The sequence below is a fragment of the Pseudorca crassidens genome, chromosome 19 (genome assembly GCF_039906515.1).
Source record: "Pseudorca crassidens isolate mPseCra1 chromosome 19, mPseCra1.hap1, whole genome shotgun sequence".
NCBI classification, from domain to species: domain Eukaryota; kingdom Metazoa; phylum Chordata; class Mammalia; order Artiodactyla; family Delphinidae; genus Pseudorca; species Pseudorca crassidens.
Genome location: NC_090314.1, coordinates 7,681,147 through 7,699,122, shown reverse-complemented (window position 1 = coordinate 7,699,122; position 17,976 = coordinate 7,681,147). Strand labels below are relative to the sequence as shown.

At 45.2% G+C, this 17,976-nt stretch overlaps 1 protein-coding gene across 5 annotated transcripts in view; it reads left to right on the top strand.

Annotated features, from left to right (window-relative positions):
• The window catches only part of MYOCD (myocardin), a 259,110-nt gene that overhangs the window by 201,755 nt on the left and 39,379 nt on the right, over positions 1 to 17,976 (top strand). For 4 of the 5 annotated variants that reach the window (XM_067717582.1, XM_067717581.1, XM_067717584.1 and 1 more), the window contains exons 3-5: positions 6,629 to 6,684; positions 8,346 to 8,421; positions 10,847 to 11,008. In XM_067717582.1, coding sequence (XP_067573683.1) covers positions 6,629 to 6,684; positions 8,346 to 8,421; positions 10,847 to 11,008 — 294 coding nt within the window. Of the gene's footprint in view, positions 1 to 1,959; positions 2,004 to 6,628; positions 6,685 to 8,345; positions 8,422 to 10,846; positions 11,009 to 17,976 lie in introns of all 5 variants that reach the window. The other variant, XM_067717583.1, reaches the window with a different exon arrangement.

The following is a 17,976-nucleotide window of genomic DNA, read 5'->3' as shown; positions in this document are numbered from 1 at the left end:
GCTCCCCCTGAATTTTCAAACTTGTCATAATTGCCTGAATGGAAAGCTTATGGCCAAGTGAATTGTCGATTGTCCTTATGGTGTTATCGGATGGCTCTGCAGTTTTTAGCTGGTCAATGGAAACGCCTGGTCTCCTTGGACAGAATTAGTCATGAGTGGTACATTAGATTAAATCCCAAGGGCATTGTCCATTGCAAAAAAAGAGTGCAGTCCACTCCTAGTGCGGCAGAGCTGAGGCCAGAACCCGTGTCTCCTGATCCTGGTGTAGGGCTCTTGACTCAAATATTCAAAAGGAATCACTGGAACTGTAAAAGCACTTCCTTAAGTTTCTATCATCAAACATTTTGTGGCCAGAAAAATTCAGTTGGAATTTGGGAAAATAAAAACATGTATATGTGAAAATGCCAAGGAAAAGCCCATGGTTTTAATGAAATGGCTTTGGGTTCTACGTTGTAATCTATGTCTCACCATGACCAAGAGTGAATGGAAAATTCCACTGTGTTTGCTCTGTGGCTGGTCTCATTTCAAATGTGCACCAAATTGATGATTAAGTAGAAGGTTTCTCCCCCACTGACTCCAGTGGGACCATGGGTGATTTTCAGTAGACTAGTGAAACTGGTCCACATGGATTGAATTTAATTTCTTCCTCCTTCATGGGCTTGCATCCTGCAGGTTTCAAAGTTGCTGATGAGTAACCAACAGGCCACAGCAATCACAGAATCAAAGTCTCTTTTATAATCGCCCTTCATCACCTCTCTTAAGCATGTACTCCTATCTTACTTGTATATATTATAGGTTTAGGATTTTCCCCTTCCGGTGCTTTGAATGCCCTTAAAGGCATTTTTCCTTGAATTTAGTCAAGGAAGGCACACGGCCCCTTGAACAACTTCAAACAGTGGGAAAGCGTTCTCGGGCCAGAAGCATGGGCCCAGGTTGGCTTCTAAGATTGCTTTCACGTTTATAGTATCAATGGCGGAATTCACATTTTCCAAAGAGTCGTGAAATCTGAGTGAAATAGCCTCTCAACATTAACTTAGAAATATTACTTTAAGAATATATTGTTTGGACTCCTCTCCAAAATCCTACCTCTGAATCTCAAAACGGAGATTTCAAATTGCCTGCTTGTCACCATCAACTAGAGTTCAAAGGGATGGCTTTGCCACCCCTCCCTGCCAGGCTCAAGGCTGCAAGAGGACATCAAGGTTCTCTTATTTTCTCTTGCCTTCGAGATAGAGCCCAGGCTCGTCCTCTGGAGCCCTATGGATGGGGCTCAGATCTGTTCATTATTTCTCGGACAGATTTTCCCCACTATCTTCTTTTCTCTGGGCATCACTCTCCTGGGTTGAATCTTAAATACCGTTTTATTCCAACCATTTCAGAAGCCTTAGTGCAGAAAGACGATCAGCTCTGAGTTTTCAATGCAACAACAAAAAAAAAAGAAAACAATGGTCATAGAGCAATTCAGTAAATATTTCGACCATCTGCTGGGAGGAAGGCCTTATGGAACACAAAGGAGTCAGACATGAATTCTGTTTCAAAGAGCCTACAGTCCAGAAGGTTCCTCAAATCGCTCCTGCTTAGTTATCCCCATTCATAATATTGGATAATGTCCCACCGCTACACGGAGTGAGTTTCTGGGAGAATTGAAGGAAATAGATGACTTTCTCTCCCTTTCCTTCTGCTACTACAGTGGGGCTGATCTATAGGAACCCAGGGGAGAGAGGAGGGAACATTGAGTTTATTCTCCAGGAATATAGAAAACGAGATTAGAGAACTGAAGTGGATTACAGAGGCCCAGGGGCCCAGAGAGGCTGCAACTTCTCCCCAGAGACTCAGAGAAAGCACCGCTGGCCAGAAAGAAGTTTCTGGGCAGCCTGGTTCCATGGTCTGATCGATGTCAATGAATGGAAAGATACGATGAGCTGTCTGTGAATGGTGCTGCCTTTATTTGTTTTGCAGACTAATCCAAGCCTCAGCAGCCACATACTTACTGCAAAGCCTTGGTAAATCCCTGAATTCTGTGATCCTCCTGCATAGCAAGAAGAGTGACGGGGCACTTCCTCTACCCACAGCACATGCAGCTTCCTGATAGTTTTGAGACGTTGACGGGGCAAAGTCTTCCTTCCCTTCCTCAGTGCCTCCATCTGACTTGGCTTCTCCCCACAGCACCCTCCGTACCACACACTGTTGGCTGTTTGAGCAGAACACGGCACGAGGGTTTCATCTGTCCCTCTCCCCTTCCTTCTAACATCTCAAACTCAGAGAGAGGAAAAAAAAAAAAAAGGCGCCCTGGATTTTCATGCCAAGCCCCTTTGGGTCTAAAATCCTCACTTCTTTATTTCCCTCCCTCTTTCCTTCGATTTTCTAGTTCCTTGCTCCTTAGAAACTAGTAAACCAGTGATGACAGGCACCCTTTGAATTTGTCTTTGAACCCTTCTGCGAAATTCCAAAGTATTCATGTGTGATGCATTAAATTCTCCAAGTGTGCAAGCCAGGCCTTAAATATTACAGAGCTCCGTTGGGAAAAGGCACTCTTTTCAGACCCCTGAGGCCATCCTTTGGGTACCGAATAGGCAACCTGTTGCTACCTAAAGAGTTCAGACAATTTCCAAAGCATTATCACACCCATAGCATGGAGCCCATTTGTTTGGGGAAAAAAAAATACTCGTGGGCCAACTTGTCCTTAACAGCAGAGCCAAGAGAGGACAGGTACTACTAGATGCATTTTGTAAGTGGGAAACTGAGAACACAGGAAACCTATCAGACGTGTTCAAGGCTGTTCCAAAAATAGATGGCAAAGCAAGGACAGAGCCCGCAGGGAAGGCTCCCAAAATTTTAATCACTTTTTAAACTATACCCATTACTGCCATAGGTCTTGCGTTTGAATTAGTTTTGTCTTCCTCCCAAAGAACCCTACATATGTGAATTATTAATCCATATATCTGTCTTTAATTAGTGGCATATAAGCTTACCAGCCAGTGCTTCTTGATGAGAACAACCAGTTCTAACCCAAGTTATTCTGATTCGAGACAGCAAGTATGAGAAGTGGCAGTTTCATTGAACTAAGCAGCCTTTCTCTGGGCAAACACACCCTTTTTCTTCAGCCTTTTGAAATACTGAGAAATCAGTCCTAGACATCATTCCCCACTTTTTGAACTCTTAGTTTCCCAAGGACTCTAGATCAGCACCCACTGGCCTTGTAAACGCCGGGGCGCCAGGATCTCCCAGAGGGCGTGTTCCAACACAGACCCCTCCGTCCCTCTACATCCCACCTGAGCTTTGGATTCTGTAGGCCTGGAAATTGGTATTATTAACAAGTTTCCAGCTGCTGCTGAAGATGCTGGTTCAGGGGCCACACTCTGAGAACCATTGCTCCATCTGTTGCCCAAGATGCGGCCTCTTTGATGCTGCCTCTTGGTCCCTATCCGTATACCAGTGGAGCTGGGTTCTCCCCTGCAAGCCTGGCAGTGAGCGGCCCTGGGAGAGAAGGCAGGCCCTGCCTCTGCCACCAGAGCTGCTACCAGCCCCAGGCCCCTCCTCTGTGAGAGCCAGGCCCCTCTCCCTGACGGATTGTCCATGGCCTTGCAGCCTGTTTTCTCCTTTTGCTGGGCTCCTGCTGGAAGCAGGAGGTTAGCAGCAGGGGACCGCAGGAGGCCTGTTCTTATCTTGGGATCTTTTCCTGAGCTCTAAGTAAGCAAATGTTTATACACACAGCTGACCCAAATTAGCTGGAGCCGCGGGGACAGAAATAGGAACAGCCCCTAACTAAACTCCGCGGCGAGAACATGAATTCCCCTGTGAGAAGCGATTCATCTTCCTCCAGGCGGAATGAGTTAGACGTGGGGTTGACTGAATTTACAACCGTATTTTAATTTGAGATCACATTGACTTATTATTTTTTTTAATTTAGAAATCCAAATTCCTTTTCAATCCTAAATGTCAACGTCCCTTAAATACAAAATTGTGCCATTGGATACTCCCAGGGCTGGCAGCAAAGGAGGTCCTTTCTTCCAAAAAGTCAACTGGGATAGGGGGTGCATTATGGCTTTCGCTGGCCCTCAGGGGAGGTGGCTAAAACCCACATTCTCTGGAATCACAGAAAAGGCAAATGTCAATCACAGGGCCCATGGCAAGCCAAATGGTACCCCACGTAACACCCCTTAAGCCATGAAAAGAAGAGCGTGGGGTAAAGCAGTGTGTGGATGTTTTAGCTTCCTTCCCAAGTTCTGGCTAAATGGGCGTAGCCTCTCCCACCCTGGGGCAGAAGATCCCAGAAGACCTTTGTGCTCCTGACCCTGGAGAACTGGACTGTACAATCATTTCACAGGGGAATAGTTAACACCAAGAAGTGATGATTTATAGCTCTGCAAGCTAAGATACAGGAAACACAGTGTTTCGTAGAAGAATTAATAAGTTCCGCAAATAAGAATTGAAAAGCCTCAGGGATAAGAGAACCAGATGAACTGCCCCTAAGTCCTAAGCCCAATTAAAACCAATTGAGTTTGGAATGTAAGAGCGATCTCAAGATAGATTCATGCTGTTCCCTTAGGGTTGCTTCTTAAGGCAAAGGCTGTGTTGCTCTTTTTAACCACTTAATAAGGCCACACTGAGATCAGTTCCTTTTCTGGATTATGGAAGAGATTAAGCCGCACCAATATATAATACCCACTTAGGTGACCCCCAGACTGTCAGACAGAGGTGCAGACCTATGGGTTCAGGTTGTACAGACTCACCAGGGCCCGCTGGACTTCAAGCAGATTCGTAGCATCTGGTTGCCTGGGGAAATGGGAGATTTCAAAACTCCATCAATATAAATTGCAACTGTGATCAAGGGCAAATAACGGCAAGCCTCCTGACTCAGGATGAGGGTCAGACCCAAATCAGAGAAAATGCGTGAGCAACGCGGCAGGCCTGCACAGTTTTCCAGATGATTCCTCAGAGCCACTGAGTGAGGAGACAGGGAGGGGGAAAGCGGCCATTGAAAAGGACAGGGTTGGCAGAGAGGCTCATTTTAAGCATGAAAAGCAGCAAAGAGAAACGGGGGCTGTTAGATCCGTGGGAAATAAGATAGTCAAGCAACGGGTGATTCTTTTTTTCCTATAAGGAAGGAAGCCTCTTAGTCTCTGGTCAGATCGAGGAGAATAGTGTGCTTGTCCATTCTCCTCGGCACGAGGCAGCCAGCTGGGACTACTCTGTGCGTTCCTTTGGTCAACATGGCAGATGTCGGGGTGAGACAGGAAGACTTAGAGATGCCTTAGTAGCTTCCCAGGCAGCATCCTCAGTAGAGGATAACGTGGTCGATCAGTTGCCAGGACCACAGTGGAGTCTGCCTGCTGTCCAGCAAGCCCGTCTGAGAGCTGGGCTCAAATTCGGCATGGTCTTAAGGCTGAATGAGGCACACACACTCACGCACATGCACACACACACACACACATTCACACACACACACACACACACACACAGCCCCAAGTGCCCATCTGGCTAGAAATCCAATTTTTTTACGCCAGCCAAGGTTTGGAAGAATATTTTCTTGCCTGCCGCTTGAGAGTTGACATCTGTGGGAGTGAATATTAGAAACCTGGATCACGTGATTCGCCCACTTGTCCAGACCTACTATCCAGAAAACTATCTGATGCAATTCTCTAACCTCTGAACCGCCTCATCACTTCTGATGAAAGGTGGTCCTTTACGGCTTCTGGTTGCAATTGTTCCAGGGGATCAGGAAAACCAGTAAAAAGGTAGAATTTTGCTGAGTGATGTTCTACTGCTTTGCAAAGTCAAAAGTTCAGTGCATCGTCCTGAGGAGTTGCTGGGAGCTGGGAAGGGGAGCAGTGGGTCTTGGAAAGAAGGGAGGCTGACGTTCGGTCCAGGTTGTTTCCGGCTGCTGTGAGCTGTGAGGGACCAGTGCCCTGTCGACTGGTTGTTAGTGTTTTGAGCATCACACCCTGGAAGAAGTTAGGTTGTCAGAAGACCTAGGCTCCTAGCCCTACCTGTGTGACCCTGGGCGAGGCAGTCCCGTTCCGTGGGCCTCCGTTTCCCCATTCCGCTCAGGCTTGGAGCTGTATTTCACCATCTCCAAGGTCCCTTCCAGCCCTCAGAGTCTGATTCTGTGCTTCTCACTCACTGCCCTTTGGTTGCACGTTCCTACCCCACCAGCCAACTCCCTGACCCAAAGGACAAGTCCCCTCCTGCAACGTGGGACGAGGTTCCTCCACAGACTGCAGTCTCCACCCAGACTTGCGCACTCAAGGGCAGAGCGAAGTCAAACAGGGTGGTAGTCACCCCAGTCTCCCCTAAAGCTAGAGCATTGCCTGGTCTCCTCCCCCAGACCTGTCCCTCCTCAGCATCTTGGAATGCCCTGTCTCTGCCACTTCTCTTCCTGTCGCGTATTCTGTCTCTGCTGCTCCTCTTGTTTGAGGCTGACGTCCGCCTTCCTCTGGATTCTCCGGCTGCAGGGAAGCTGGTGACCTCCAGGCCTTTCCTCTTCCATTGCTTGTGGCCTGATGAAGGCCATCACATGTCCATCACGTCTCCACTGTGCACCGCTCGGCAAGCACACCGGCAAGCACCGCGACGCCGCTCCCAGCCCCAAGCCCTCTCTGCTCACGTCTGTGTCTTTCTGTTTCAGCCCTGAAAAGCCCACCTGAATTCCATGAGCAAAGAAAACGTTTGGATAGTGGCAAGGTAACTGTTTGCAAACTTCCCACCTTCCTGAACTCAGGCCCCAGCCTCTGGATCTCTGAATGCTAAGCTTGGGGGAAAGCGGGTAGAATTTCTCCTGCAAACTCAACCGATTTGCTGGTCCCCTCCCCGCACACCATGTGCAATCTTCCTCCTAGAAACTGAAAACTGTGGAAATGGGATCAATAGTATTGGCTTTGAAGCTACTGTTTATTAGCTTTAAGAAAATGTCCCCCATCTTTCTGATGTCGGCGGGTATCCCTGCAAGGATGCGGCGGGGGTCAGAGAGACATGAAACAGGGAGGTAAGGTGTGTCGGCAAGCTGCCCTCTCTTTCGTGACAGGCTTTTCTCAGCAACAATCAGATTATTTTAAATCCAATTCAGTGGTAGGGTAGGGCCTGCAGATACAGAGCTTATTCGTGGCTATTTAAAGGCAAAGGGAATTCTATTTGTTTCTCTTTCTCTTAGCATTTGAGGGGGGGAATCGGTGTATATTCTGTACCTCCAGAGCAAATCTCCGCCACTTGAATTTATCAATACAGTAAGTGCTATTGAGCAAGCATCAGCAGTGTATGTAGAAGGAAAGGCCATTAGGTATCTTTCTCCTGGGACGTCTTAGCCTGGCAACTAGTGAGGGGAGGGGCTGGAAGAAGGAGCAGAGCCCTGGGACTCTTCAGAGTCACTCGTGAGAGGCTGGGGTTCCTTACTGCCTGGAGAATAATTGTCTTTCATCAGAACTGGAGTGATCCCCAGACTCCTCTCGGGGGCCCATTAAGAGATTCAGGATAGTGGGGTAAAAACCCAGAACTAGAAATCAGAGCCCTGAGGTCCAGTTGTGGCCCTGTCACAGCCAGCGCCGTCCCTACAGACAACTCCATCATCAAGAAAGCCACGAGACTCAGTAAATAACTCATCTCTAAGTGTCCTCCCAGCTTACAGTGGGTCTCAGTCTGCAGGATTTACATTTTCACGTCTTGAGAGAGAGATCAAGGGCAAAACAGGAGGGGGGCACATGTTGTCATGTTATACTGGATGGATTGAGGTTACATTTCATCTCTGACTCTAGTTAATTTCTGACTCTTTTAAGAGGCAATGGAGGGCTTCCCTGGTGGCGCAGTGGTTGGGAGTCCGCCTGCTGATGCAGGGGACACAGGTTCGTGCCCCGGTCCGGGAAGATCCCACATGCCGCGGAGCGGCTGGGCCCGTGAGCCATGGCCGCTGAGCCTGCGCGTCCGGAGCCTGTGCTCCGCAACGGGAGAGGCCACAACAGTGAGATGCCCGCGTACCGGAAAAAAAAAAAAAAAAGAGGCAATGGAATAGGATTGGCTCTCATGCAAAAGCAGTGTAGTATCATCACAGTTTTATTAATATTTTATAATTAGGTACCTGCCTGGCCTTTAAGTGTGGAGCGCTGAGGTGGACCCAAGCTTTTGACCTCTGTGTCTTATTTTTCTATCCTAAAATTATTAGAGGTCTTTGTGAGCCCTCCTTCATCAAGACATAGGAGAACAGAGATATTTGCATGTTGCATTTGTCAAACAAACAACAAACAAAAAGAGACATTTTCCCTTTGAGAGAAAAGGGGTTTCTTTTAAAGTTAAAACTAGGTGACTCAAGTGTATGAGGCTGATAGCAGAATTAATTCTGTGTGTGTGTCTGACAGGCTGAAGACACCCTGAAGCACAAGGTCAGAAACAGGTCCGACCGTGCAGACGTGGTGAAAATGCACATACTCCAAGGTAAGGTTGCCCAGAGTCATAAACTGGGGCCCATCAGTGGGAATGGAGCGTGGGCCGTTTTCCGGTGTCCTTTGTCTCTGCACAATTGCTAACTCCCCTTAGAAAGGGTACCCTGCCATTCCAAAGTGGTGGTTTTGAGCTCTCATCTAGTCATTTGAGGCCATGTAGACGGTCAAATTGGGAAGCCATATAGAGGCCAAGAAGTACCAGACCTGGCATTCATTCTGGGCTGTGCCCCCTCCCAGTTTTCTCTGAGCACATAGGGAGTGTCCAACATATATCAGCTTCCTTTAAAATGTCCATCCTTCATACCAGTAATAAATGTCTAGTATTGTATCAAAAAAATAATAATCAGACATACAAAGATTTATGTACAGTGGCGTTTATCATGTCATTACTTTAAATAGCGACACAGTGAAATCAGTGGAACGTCAGAAAATAGTAGAGAGACTGAATAAATTATGCACCATCCGTGTGATTAAATAACTTGCAGCTACCACAAATGAGGCTTTAGAAGAATCGTGTTTTAATGAGAAAAGGCTCCTTAGTGAGGAGACCAGAAAACAAAACTATATTTACAGTCAAAATCGGGGAGGCAAAAATATATACATAAATTGTATTTACAGTCAGATTCTATGATGAAGAAATACAGACTTACCAATAAATACTGTATAAGTAATTAAGAAAGATGCCCAGTTATTAAAAACAGTTGACCCTAAGTGGGGAGTTTCCTAATGCTTTCACTTCTTTTGCATAATGTTTTAGCGTTTTCCATACTTACGACAATACGTATGTATAATATTATAATCAAGAAAGCATCATCTGTTGTATCAGGCCAGTCTTGAATTAAAATATCAGGCTATGAACCACAGAAACCCCAAGTTTAGTCTCTGTTGGTTCCCATGAAACCCACCCTTCCCCCCCACAGAAACTGGAAATTGGCTCCCTGGTGCACAAAGGATCTACTAGATTATAAATGACCCTTGCCCTCCAAGGGTTCATGGTCTGATTTCGGAAATAGCAATATAAGATTAGGGACCAATGCTTGTAACTGCTGGGGGTAGTCGAAGCAGAAGGAAGCTATAAGAACAGGAGTCAGGAAGACTTTGTTAGGGCCGGGAAACAAAGTAAGCAAAGGTACAAAGGTGACCTCAGGAAGATGGGGGGCGGGGGGCAGAAGGCGAAGGACCAGGCTCGCTGGAGTGGTAGTTTGGGCATCAACCATCTCAGGTCACGTAGGGGGTGGATTCAGTTTCTGGCGAGCCTGCGAAACTGGACTGAGAGATGGATGGAGAGGACCATCTTGAAGGGGATGCAAGAAAGGAGTGTTTTCTGAGGATGAATCCTGTATGGCTGTGCAGGATAGGTCAGAAAGATCCCTGAGGCAGGGGGTGTAGCAGAAGCCCTTGCACTGGCCTGACGGGTAGTTGGGAGAGGATTTGGGCTTAGAAACTTCCATTTTGGGGTTTGGAATATGGATGTTTTCTCCATCCCACATCCAGTGCTTTGCAGATGTAGCTTCTAAGCAAGGCTGACCTGTTGCAACCATGAGACATCCCTAGCCCTCCCCTGTGTGGAGAGTTCTAGAGCAGCGGCCAGACACTAAGCCTGGGTTAGTAGATGGATATTAATAGAACAATAGGACCAGGACGTCCGTAAAGGTCTCAACTTTTAAGTGTGCAGAGTTGAGCGGAAAGCTACAAACTCCCGTGGAACCCTAACTTCCAGTCCTGCGTTATGGCAACCACCGGCTCACAAGATTCTCTTCCACGTTCTTGCACAGAAATAAGTCTGGGCCTCACCCAAAGAGGAATAGAGCGGTGATTCAGGGCTTGTCAGTGACCTTTCCCACTCTCCCAAAGATGAGAAACTGCCTGTTGGATAAATTCAATTTTTTAAAATCCCTGTTTAATTAAATATTCCCCCCCCCAAAATTGTTTTTCTTTTACAGCTGGACCTGGACATTTGAATCAGTTAGTAACACAACCTCAACAAGTCTAAAACTCTTGAGAAGTCACGCTACTACAATTAATTATAATAATAGATAATATTTACTGCCAGCTCAGCCTGGGCCGGGCAATATGTAGACAGGCTTTGCATGCAAACGCTATAGTTTAGTGTCAGCAAGCAATACAGGCCCCGTGGACTACTTACTTACAGAATCGCCAAATTGCACATTTTTTTTTCCCCCAGATCCTCACAAAGCAAGTTTCTCTAACTCTTCTCTGCTTCTCTATTTGCCTTTATTTGGAAGTGTCTAGTCTTCGCTGCTAATCCATGTGAAATGAGGATGATTGCATTGAAAAATTATTAGGATGGTGGAGTACAATGTGTCAGAGTGTTTGGGTTACAAAAGCAAAAAAAAAAAACCCCACAAAAATAACATCGAATTCTAGAGCTGACCCTTTTGATTTTAACCCCTTAGGCTCCACTGCAGAGAGATCCGTTCCAACTGCTCAGATGAAGCTGAAAAGAGCCCGACTTGCAGATGACCTCAATGAAAAAATCGCTCTCCGGCCGGGGCCCCTGGAGCTGGTAGAGAAGAACATACTCCCTGTGGATTCTGCTGTGAAAGAGGCCATAAAGGGTAGGTAGCACAAATGAGTGGCACGCTTCCCTCCGTGCTGAGGTCTGAGGGCAGCCATGGCTCTGAAACGCTGGGGCCCTGGGGGTGAAGACCTCTCACTAGACAAGAGTCAATCCATGGGTCGCTGTTCCAGAGTGTTCCCCATAACCAGAGGTCCGGGGAGTAAGGAAGAAACTGAAACCCGCTCAGCCTCCAAAGTCAGGTTAACATAGACCAGTCTGGTTCTGCTCAAGCAGGTTGGGGAGCTGACTTGAGTTTAAACCTCAAAACATCTTCCCTGCAAGGTTCCATCACCTTGGGGTCATGGCACTCTCCGCCCTTCCTCTATAAAGGGGTGTAGACTGGCAGAGCGGGAAGAGCACTGGACCTGAATGGGAAGACCTGGACGCCAAGCCCAGTTCGGGTGCTGGGGCTTGGGGCTTCCCCAGGTCCCTTCACTCCTCCAAGATGAACACCCAACCAGCCCAACTCATCGGCTCTTGGGAGTGAGCTTCAGTTCTTTAAGCACGTGAAAACTCTTTGACAACACACATGTGTGCTACACGGTTGAAGTACAGATACTGAAAGAGGAGACACAAACGTTAATTCTCTCATCAGCTGTGTAAAATCATTTTGTAGACCTTTGGAACAGTTGAAGCCACATGGATCCAAACGGCCGGAGGGTCCTGAATTCATTCACAGAGGTGTTGAGGTGGAATCTGGGGAAACCATGGTAGAAGGAAGAAAGGGAATCCTGGCATTCCCACGGGCAAATTACACTCTTCCAGTGAAGCCTACAAAAGCTCTAAGAATTACTGATATATAACAAGCAATGCACATTTACATGTTTTGACACATTGTCCAATATTATGCATAAAGATGTTTTATTAAATGCTAAGTTCATTGTTAAACTTATCCACATTCTAAAGTCTTGCACCCAACCAGTCAGAGGCCAGCCACGTGAATTTTGTATTTGGAACCCGTAAATATGGAAGAATCAACTCTAGGGGAGACAGTAGCCTCATCACTGCCCATTAAATATCCCACCGTGGTTTTCTCTCTTCTTTACTCTCTCTGTCCACACTAAATATCTTGTGCCTTTGAACTTGGACTAGCCCAGTCAACAGTGCACCATCCCCATCTTTACCTTGATGAGATCTAGGACAGAAAAGATCTCTATCGCATATCTCTTATCATTTATTGAAACATTATATTTATTCCATGCATGCAAATTTATCTTTGATTTTTATACGATAGGCAAAATATCTCATTTTAAATCGCCTTCTTTGGTTTATAGAGAGATGATGTTTTTCCATGGGCTCTTGTGTCATTGGCAATTCGTGGCTATTCCTTTTTTCTACTGGGCATTTTCTTCCCTCACTATAAAAGCTATTTATATATATTGAAAAAAAAAAAAAGCTGATCCTCCATCTGTCACAGGTATTACACATCCTTTTACCAGCATATCCTTTGCCTTTTATTGTTGGCTTTGTTTGTTGTTTGTTTGTTCGTTTCTGTCCTTTGCCTTTTGATTTTGTGTGTAGTGTATTTTACCTGTAGCAGTTTTAAATTTCTGTATCGTGCAATCTCTTAATCTTTTACTTTGTAGTTTCTGAATTTGTTATTGCTTATCAAAAACACTTCCTACCTCAAGAATAGAGTTATTCACCTATACTGTCTTCTAACACGTATATACTTCATTTTTATATTTCAGTCTTTACTGCATATTACATTATTTCAGTGCACGGTTTAAGAGACAGGTCTAAGTTTCCTTTTTGCACAATTTTAGTGGTGTATTTTATAATTCGTCTTAATATCTGTCTTCACAAGTTTCTTTACATTGGTCTGATTTTTCTAATGTTTCTTGGCTACTCTCACAAGTATATGGTGGGTGAAATTTAGAATCAGTTTATTATATTCCAACTTCAATCCTATTAGAATTTTGTTTGGGATTGCAGTGAATTTATAGATTAGTTTATGGTGAATTCATAGGTTTAAAATATATTAATTCTTCTGAGGCAGAAAGATAGTATCTCTTTTCACGTCTACAAGTCTTCTTTTATTTCCCTTGGTAAGGTTTTTTAAAATAAATTCACATCAGTTATTACTTACATATTGGAAACCTCTTAATTTTGCACATTTATTTTGTAACTGGGCATCTTTGAAGATTTTCTTAATTGTTCCGATAGTATCTCATTTTATCTTTAATTGTTCGCGTGGACAATCACATCATCTACAAATAAGGAAGATGTGCCTCCTGTTTGTTTTTTCTTTCTGCCTTGGAGCGCTGGCTGGTTGTTGAAAAGCAACGTCATGGAATTATTAATAAATTACACAATTAACATCATTTTAAAAGTTACATGCAGTATATTCATAATATAAATTCAATATAATTTTATGTATTTTATTTATAAATTAAATATTTTATTTGTAAATGATATATGTTATAATAGTATAATATACTATACAAATCTAATTATATATATTTTATCATATATAAAATATTTATATCACGTAGATATATATCTTACATATAAAATTATATGTGTGAATTATATAAAGCACATATAATTTATATTATTTTGCATTATGCAATATTTCATTATATAATTTAAAAATTATTGCTATATTACATAGTAGACAATTATTATTCTTGGTACATTGCCAGTGCTTCAAAAGCAATATTATATAATGTTATATATTTGTTATGCTGATGATAACTTTTTTTTTTTTTTGGCTGCGTTGGGTCTTCGTTGCTGCACGCAGGCTTTTCTCTGGTTGTGGCGAGCGGGGGCTACTCTTCGTTGTGGTGCACGGGCTTCTCATTGCAGTGGCTTCTCTTGTTGTAGAGCACAGGCTCTAGGCACGCAGACTTCAGTAGTTGTGGCTCGCGGACTCTAGGGCACATGGGCTTCAGTAGTTGTGGTGCACGGGCTTAGTTGCTCTGTGGCACGTGGGATCTTCCCAGACCAGGGCTCGAACCCGTGTCCCCTGCATTGGCAGGCAGATTCTTCACCACTGCGCAATGAGGGAAGCCCAATGATAACATTTGTTGATTCAGTCTTCAGTGGGAATTCCTCCGGTCATTCACCTCTAAATATGACACTAACTCGTGCTGGGTAGATGTTCTAAGGAAGTGTTTCTCTATTCTGTTCCACTAAGAATAGCTTGCAGGATGGATGCTGAGTTGTTTAAATGCTTTCAACACGCATGAAAAGATGATCATATGGGCTTCTTTCTTTGATCTAGCAATGTGGTATTGCTATCTTTCCTAATCGTCCTTGGCATTTCTGGAAATAAATCCTCCTTGGATTTTTTTCCCTAGAAGTTGCTAGTATTTTATTTGAGACTTTACATCTCTTTTGTTGTTAGTTGGGATAACAGAGGCTGCTAAACAAAGCACAAAATTTCAGCTGCTTAACTATAGACGTTTATCTCTTGTTCATAAACAGTCCAGAGAGGGTTTTCCTCAACAGCAAACCCTTCAGGCACTCAAGCTCCTTTGGTCTTGCTGCTCCACCATCCCCCAGAGCCAGGGTGGCAAACTTTTTCTTAAAGAATAAGCTGAGGTCTCTAAGCTGTCACAGCTACTCATCTCAGCTGCTGTAGTGGGAAAGGAGGCACAAGCAATATGTAAACAAATGGCCATGGCTGTGTTCCAATAAAACTTTATTTACAAAAACAGACAGCAGGCTCACAGGCCCTAATTTTGCCAACCTGTGCCCTACAGTCTCATCATCCTCTGGATCTAGCCAGTGAAGAGGAAAGAAAAACTGAAAAGGTCCACCCACACGTTTAAAAAGCCTCAACCTGGAGATGTACACATCGCTTCCACTCACATCCCACTGTGAAAACAGTACACACGGCTGGCAGGGGTGGTGTTCCCTGGCTGAACAGCGATTTCACAGCAATGTCTCTGTACTTCGGAAGGGGGAACATAAAATCTGATGAACAGCTTTTAGTTAAGAGTCTGAACAAGAGTCGTGCTGTGGGTACCAAAAAACGAGCATCTGAGAGGTAACTGACGTTGCATCATTAGATGACCAGTAGAATATGTCAGTGTGAACAAAAGGAAGAGTCAAAGATGACAGTGAGGTTTCCCTCTTGGTCAACTGAGTAAATGACAGCCATGTATCAAGAGTGGAGGAGCAGATCTGGGGAGAGATGATGAATTCCCATTTCAACTGTTGCAGCTGATAGGTCTGCAGGAACTCCAAGGGCAGGGATTCGATAAGCAGTAGATTCTATCCAACTAGACTTCAGAAGGAAGTATTGGTCTAGAGCTGTAGACTTGCAAGACTTTAGTGTGTGCGGTAATTTAAACTGATGGACTCGATAAGCCTGCCCTTTCATTTATTGAGTTCTTCATTTAATATTTATGGAACATCTTCTACGTGTCTGACACTAGACAAACGTACAAAAATTTCTGCTCTAACAGAGCTTATATTATAGTGCAGGAGACACAGACAACACACAAAACCCATAAATAATTATATATCCCAATAAATGGTGATAGATGCTGTAAAAATAGAAGCTGCGCAGGGTACAGAGAATCAGGAGTGCCCGGTAGACGGGGTGTGAAGGGGGAGCTGGGGGTATGAAGGATGTATAAGAAGCAAAGAGGGCTAGGGGGCTCTCATGTAGGAACATGTAAGACAGAGGCAGGGATCTGTGAAGAATAGAGAGAAGGCATAGCTAGCGAAAGAGGTGGAGGATATAGGTTGACCTCATCCAAGGAACGTCCATGCCTCAGGCTCTCTAGCGGTAATCTTTCAATGTGCGTGAGTTCCTATGGGCAAGGCCGTGGCATCCTGTGAAGTGTCAGAGAGGCAGAGGGAGTTGCTCAGCGACCGGTTGTAGAGACGGCGCTCTGAGTAGCCCTTCCGGTGGTGGTGATGATGCCGACCCCTCACCTATCTGTCACTTCTTGGGGTCACATCATCCACCCTCGGTGAAGTGGTGACTCAGGGCTGTGGTTTTCTGTGTATTCTTCTCCTGGCATGGGTGTATTTTTCCTCCTCTGTGCACGTGCCTTTCCAGATGTGTTTACATTTTCCAGCTCCCTCTGCAGCTGTGCGTCTGTGTTTCTGCCAAGCCCTGAGCGAAACACTCATTGTCTCCCTCCCTCCCGGTTTTATTCAAGACCAACTCTTCTCCATCCCAAACATACAATAATCCAGAACCTCTCTCAGTGCAGGGAGGGAAGGATACTGTAAGACAGGGAACCAGCCCCTCCTCTGGGATTTTTCTTCTCCTTCCCAGATGTCCCTCCTCTTGCACTCAGCTGAATGACTGTAGCAAATCGTTTCCCCCCAAACTTTCCTCTCCTTTCTGGGGTGCCAGCTAGTCATCCGTCTTCCAGCCTGCAAGTTTATTTTCTGAGTCAGGTAGAATTTTACAGATTCCCTGGGGAGGAAACATAGGCTTGTGTGACCAGAGTGACGCAATGTGGATGAAGAGGGGGCCTTGTGGTTTTACTGACACAGAAGGAGGCTTGGGGCGCCTCGTGGCTACATCTCAGAACATACACCTGTTTCCCTGTTTCTCCTTCTTAGAAAACCTCTAACAGCTACTCTCTCTCAGGCCAGAACTCCAGATACAACAAGTATAACATTATGTGGGAGTGATGATTTACGAGAACAGAGACTGTACACTGGAGTTGAGCCTGGCTTTGTTCTGCTTACACGTGGGCATTGTCACTTAGCATCCCTCAGTTTTGAGAGCCCTACTCCAAGCCTGTTAATCCTCTCTCTGGTCATCTGGGTGTCTTCTTAACTTGCCAGGAGCATCCCTTAGGTACCAAGGAAGCTGGCTTCTGCTTGGGTAAAAGAGAACCGCAGCTGGCTTTCCCAACTCTTCAAACAGTGGAAGGGTCCCGGCATCCTGCTCTAGTGGACAAGCCCCTCCCCCTGAAGTGTCCTCCTCTTTTCCTTGAACTGAGCCAGGCTTCCCACTTGAATCCCTGAGTCTGCTTTTCAGCTCTTTTTTTTTTTTTAATTGAACCTGTGATTCAGAGTATACAGCACCATTATCCAAGATAAAGCAGTTCTTTTTATCACCGTAACCCTTCGACACAGGAAAGCAACGTTTCTGTCCGCCAGGGATGGCCCAGGAGTCATCCATTTACAAGCGTCGTGTACATTTTTCTAGAAGATCCTACGCTAGTCTTCGCTCACCTGTAAGCCCAAGGCTCAGACTTTATAACTAAACAGAACAAAAATTCTTGTTTACTAAGTATCCAGTCATTCTTCAGAGACTCTGGAAGTCTGACCACTGTCCGATCATGCATCTTTAAGACAAATAGACAATAACCATGGCCTTAAGGCAGATGGTAGTGTCGTTTGCTTTGGCATAACTTTCTCGTGGACAAAATCTGTCATTCCATAATGAGAAGTTATTTCCAAAGCGCGAATAATCCTTGGGGCAAAGAAACACACGGAGGCATACGTGATAAATACTTTTCTGAGGAAGGTTCTGGAAAGGGGGTGGGAAAAGAGAAGTAGGAAGCCAGTAGCTTTGAGGGGGGCGGTGACAGGGAGGAAAGTTAGGGTGCTCTGAGACAGTGGTAACGTATCTTTGCCCACCTAAGAATTTGTTCCTGGAGAATTAGCCTCGAAAGCTGTTACGGGACAAGTGTTTATGCAGCTGAATTGTTTTTCACAACTCGTGTGTTCCTAGCATCAGGGTCTATCTAGAGACTTAAAGCCAATTTCTGAAGTGCCTGGGATCTGAGGAAAAAGAATGCTTGTTCCTCCAGAATTCCACTTTCATCGATTTCCATCCTAAAGGCATCTGACCCCCTGCAAGGGCAGTAGGTTCGGTCTTTGTTGGACGGCATAATCCATCTCCTCCGGACTGTGGTATCTTCAGTGTACTGAAGTCTCTTTAGGCAAGAGCCACTCTTAAACTATAGCTACTGTCACCGGCCCACCTCCTCCCTTAGGAAGTGGATTTGGCTTCAGTCTCTTCCAGGAGGACATGGGGAAGTC